We start from the raw sequence: 5,365 nt of genomic DNA, 5'->3' as shown, positions 1-5,365 counted from the left end.
GGGGGGGGGGGGACAAAAATAATTTTTAAAATGGCAGTGGTAAGACTTTACCTATTAATAATTACCTTAAATGTAAATGAATTAAATCCACCAATTAAAAGTGAATGGATAAAAAAGAAGACCTAACTACATGCTGCTTACAAGAAAATTCAGCCAAGTGTGGTGGCACATGCCTGTAATCTCTGTAACTCAGAGACTGAGGCAGAAGTATCATAAGCTCAAGGCCATCCTCAAAATAAAAAAACAAAAATAACTGAGAATGAATGCCACTAGGTTCAATCCCCAATAGAGGGTAGAAATAACTTAACATGCAGGAACGTGTACAGACTAAAAATGAAGGTCTGGAAAAATATTCTATGTAAACGGAATCCAAAAGAAAGGAGAAGCCATACTTTTATCAGATAAAATAGACTTTAAATTAAAGGCATTAAAAAGAAAAAAAAAGATGATTATAAAGATAAAATGATCAATTCTGCAAAAGGAAATAACCTTTGTAAATACATATACATTGAATATTGGACCACTGAAATTCATAAAGCAAAAAAACCCAGATCCTCATGCATGCTAGGCAAGTGCTATACCACTGAACTACATTCCTAGTTCATTTTTCATTTTGAGAAAGGGTCTCATTAAGTTGCCCAGGCTGGCCCCAAACTTGGGAGCCTATGGCCTCAATCTCCAAAGTAACTGGGATTATAAGCATGCACCACTGTCCATAAAGCAAATATAAACAGATTTAAAAGGAGATACAACTACATATTAATGTAGTCATTATTTTTTATTGTTTTTAGTTTTCATACGAAAAGATATGATTTACACATGTTTACAATATGAGAACATTCTGAATTTGTCTATAAAATTAATTGTACCAGTGAGTTTTATACCTTCTGATGTTTTCTTCTTTCTTATTAGCCATTTTCTTTATAATAAAATAACAGGGGACTTTCATGCTTTTAGCAACAGATCATCCAGACAGAAAAATCCACATATACACACACACAAAAAAAAATAGAATTAAACTGAACCCCAGGACCAAATGAACCTATCAGATTTCTACAGGACATTCCATTCAACAGCTGCAGGATATACATTCTTCTCAACAGCACATGAAGACATCATATGGTAGGATACAAAACAAATCTCAATGCCCAAAAAACTGTAATTGGATCAAGTATCTTTTCCATCCACAGTGCAATAAAGTAAAAATCATTAACAAAAACACTTCAAAAACTATACAAACACATGGAAATTAAACAATGTACTCTTGAACAACTGATGGATCAAGGAAGATTAAGAAATTTTAGTCAGGCATAGTAGTGCATGCCAGTAATCACAGATACTTCACAGATGAGGCTAAAGGGTTTTGAGTTCAAGGCCAGCCTGGACAATACAATGAGACTTGTCTCATAAAAAGGGCTGATGGGGGCGGGGGCACAGAAAAATCTCAAACTATCCTTTTGCCTCAAGGAATCAGAAAAATAAAAACAAACCAAACCCCAAATAAGCAGAAGAAATAATAAACATCAGAAGTAAATGAAGCCGGGCAGATGCAGCTTCATGAGCCAGGAGGATCACAAATTCAAAGCCAGCCTCAGCAAATAAAATATAAAAAAGGGCTAGGGATGTGGCTCAGAAGTTAAGTGCCCCTGAGTTCAATCCTCATTGCCAAAAAAAAAAAAAAGTAGTAAATGAAATAGAAACAATATAAAAGATAACAGAAATGATGGGGTTGGGGATGTGGCTCAAGCGGTAGCGCGCTCGCCTGGCATGCGTGCGGCCCGGGTTCGATCCTCAGCACCACATACAAAGATGTTATGTCCGCCGAAAACTAAAAAATAAATATTAAAAAAAAAAAAAAAGATAACAGAAATGAAAAGGTGAATTTTCAAAACGGTAAACAAAATTGATAAACTACTGACTAAAGCATGTTTCTATCCATAAAACAGAATAAAAACTACCTAATCCATCCATCTCATCTAATTGTTATAGAACAAAATTAAATAATGTATATAAGAGTAGGTGAACTGTAAAAGTTGTATAAATTCAGGATGTAGCCCCTAAAGCTGGATAGGAAGGGTAGAAAGTATAAGGTAGAAATAAAGATCATTCCTGTTCAAGCTTGACCACAGCTTGCTTCCACTTCATTTATTCTTTCTTTGTTTTCGCTACTGGAGATTGAATCCAGGGGTGCTTTACCACTGAGCTACATCCAAAGCCCTTTTTATACTTTGAGACAGGGCCTTGCTGAGTTGCTGAGGCTGGACTCTGACTTGCAATCTTCCTGCTTAACCTCCTGAGTCTCTGAGATAATAGGCATGCACCACCACCATCCAGTTCATTTAGTCTTACTAGCTTACTGTGGCCTCCATTTCCTATAACACTATCTGTCTGAAACAATATGTATTGTAATCTCACTTAAATCCAAAGGGGGTAAAGTGCTAAATAAATTAGGGCAATGAAAGAGACCTGAGCAAATAAATAGGTAAAGACTATAGTTCTATTGGCTTCTAAGTTGAATGAATTCTCTCAAATCCTCAGTCAAATAAGAGTACATGACAGTGCGCAGCATGGTGGCACACACCTATAATCCCAGTGATTTGGAAGGCTGAGGCAGGAGGATTGCAAGTGCAAGACCAGCCTCAGCAAATCAGTGAGGCCCTAAGGACTTAGTGATTCCCCATCTCAAAACAAAAATAAAAATAAAGGAGTGGGAATGTGGCTCAATGATTAAGTGACCATGGGTTCACTCCTCAGTAACAACAACAACAAAAAAGGGTATGTAACAGCAAATAAATTTCTACAGAAGACATTTAATTCTGTTACCTCCAGTGCATGTATGGGAATTGAGCACCTTCCCCAACCATTGAGATGACAGAGAGAGTCCACAGTGCTGGCACTTCCATGGATCATTAGTCTGTTTAAAAATTCCTCTTGAGTCAACCCAAACAAAATCAGAGAAAGTCCATTTTCTACAGGAAAAATAAAAGTTTTAATAAATTACTAAGACTTACATCTTATGTGAGTCCTACTTATGTTTTAGTAATAACAAATATTACAAATTACCGTAATTACAAATATTTATTAGATGCTATTTATTGCTTCCACTTCATTTCTATTATGATCTTAATACCTCATGGTTTGTCCAATTTTTTTTAAAGAGTTTTATTTTTAAAACATTTCCCACAAGGCAAATTCTGATAAGAACCCACGGCACTGAGACATAGCCCAGTGGCAAAGGGCTTCCCTCTGAGGTATGCAACCCTAGGTTTAATACCCAGCACCACATACAAAAAAAGCACATCCTATGAAATAGCACTAGACTTCGTATTTCTAGTCCCTACTCACTATTATGTTGCACAATCAATATTTGGAAACGGACAGGCATGCTGGCTTGTGCCTGTAGTCCTAGCATATGGAAGGCTAAAGCTGAAGGATCACTGGAGACCAAGAGTTCAAGATCAGCCCAGGCAACATAGCAAGACCCCATCTTAAAAGAAAACAAATACAAGGAGAACAATGGATTAAAAAAAAAAAAAAATCCTGAAGCCAGATATAGCAGCTGGAAAGGCCGAGGCAGGAGGATCACAAGTGCAAAGCCAGCTTCAGCAACTTAGCAAGGCCCTAAGAAACGTAGAGAGACACTATCTAAAAAATAAAAAAAGGCTGGGGATGTGGTTCAGTGGCCCAGTACCAAAAAAAAAAAATGTCCCTTCTAAGAAAACTGAAACTTGGCTCCAACTCTTCAGTTAGTATGCACGAATGCAGGTCTACCACTGCTAGATCAGTAATAACTAGAAATCTAGATGTTGTGTAAAATCCTCTAATATTTCATGTTTATAATAGATATCTTTCTCCTAGTATCTTAGAATTTAGCCAAACAGAAATGATGTTAATTAAAAATAAAATACATAAGACCAATGTTACCAAGAGCAATACCAAATTTCCTCTGTGAATGGTTACCACTACAAGGTGAGAGCAGGCACACATAGACACAAGGACAACAGAAGTAAAATACATCAAGAAAGCACACCTCTTGACAATGTATTTCAGTATAAGACCTTCTTACCTGTCAAAAGAAGGCACAGTTGCTGGTCTCCACTATTGTCTATAGGAATACACTTCTGGCCAAGGAAAAAACACTGCATGCCCTGGGTCTCCAAATCCCAGAGGACAATGGTGCAGCCTGTCATTCCCACTACCCATGTAAACAGTGCAGAGAATCCTGTCACAGACATACATGTGAGCTCTACTGGTTCCTCTTGTTCACTGAGGTGCATTAACTTCCAAGCTTTTCCTCTATCACTGGTCTTCATATGAGCTTTCTGTGGAAAATTAAACTGACCATGCATTATTGCCCGTGGAAGGAAAGCACAGCTTGGCACATCAGTACTATGGTTACCAGATTCAGGGGACTCCAAATGTAAAATATCCTGGAACCATGAAGTACAACAGGAAACCTCTCGTTTGGAGCTCTTTATTGTTTCCTTCAATGACGACAGCTGGGCATTCCAAGACCTAGAAGATAGGGTAGCACTTATACCAGTTACAGTGAAAGGCATTAACACTAAACCAGAACAAAAATGCTCTTTAAAAAAATAAGTATCTACCAAGTAAAAACCTTTAGTGAAAAGTTAGTCAGCAAGATGGAAAAAAATGGAAATGAACAAAATCATAAAAGGAAGTTTCTGTACCTATCAACCTGGAAGGAAAACTTGGTCAGTTTCATGTTATGGACAGAGTTAACAGGATCATCTTCATCTATCCCCTTAGGTCCTTGAATAGGAAGGTCTTCTAGTGTTCTTTCGCATAGTAGGTGTCCTGGGTATTGCCTATATTTAAAAATAGTGACAGCCAGAATAAAAAGTAATGACCAAACCCAAATTTCTGTTATAATTGCTCTTGCAAAAATTGGGGGGGGGGGGTCACAGAGAATGAACAATAAATTTCCCAGAATGAAACTCCTTATCTCCCTGCCTTATAAAACAGTGAGTTAACTTCATCAATTTGACTGTTGGAGCATATTGTAATCCCAGCATCTTGGGAGGCTGAGGCGGGAGGATCTTGAGTTAAAAGCCAGTCTCAGCAAAAGCGAGGTACTAAGCAACTCAGTGAGACCCTGTCTCTAAAAAAAATACAATACAGGACTGGGGATGTGACTCAGTGGTCAAGTACCCCTGAGTTCAATCCCCAGTACTCCCCACAAAAAAAGAATTTGATTTCCAGCTGGGTGTGGTGGTATATGCCTGAAATCCCAGAAGCTCAAGAGGCCTAGGAGGATGGCAAGTTCAAGGCCAGCCTCAGCAACTTAGTGAGGCCCTAAGCAACTTAGCAAGACCCTGTTCTCAAAAAAAAAAAAAAAAAAAAG

General features: G+C 37.9%; 1 protein-coding gene across 1 annotated transcript in view; it reads right to left on the bottom strand.

Annotated features, from left to right (window-relative positions):
• Spg11 (SPG11 vesicle trafficking associated, spatacsin) overlaps positions 1-5,365 on the bottom strand; it is a 74,812-nt gene that overhangs the window by 59,139 nt on the left and 10,308 nt on the right. Inside the window, exons 6-8 of the mRNA XM_048793251.1 lie at positions 4,692-4,829; positions 4,067-4,515; positions 2,824-2,969 (exon numbers count right to left, since the gene is read on the bottom strand). Of these exons, the coding sequence (XP_048649208.1) occupies positions 2,824-2,969; positions 4,067-4,515; positions 4,692-4,829 (733 nt within the window). The remainder of the gene's footprint in view (positions 1-2,823; positions 2,970-4,066; positions 4,516-4,691; positions 4,830-5,365) is intronic.

The sequence above is a fragment of the Marmota marmota genome, unplaced genomic scaffold, assembly GCF_001458135.2.
Source record: "Marmota marmota marmota unplaced genomic scaffold, marMar, whole genome shotgun sequence".
In the NCBI taxonomy this organism is placed as follows: Eukaryota; Metazoa; Chordata; class Mammalia; order Rodentia; family Sciuridae; genus Marmota; species Marmota marmota.
The sequence above is the reverse complement of the archived record's forward strand: the minus strand, read 5'-3'. Positions and strand labels throughout refer to the sequence as shown.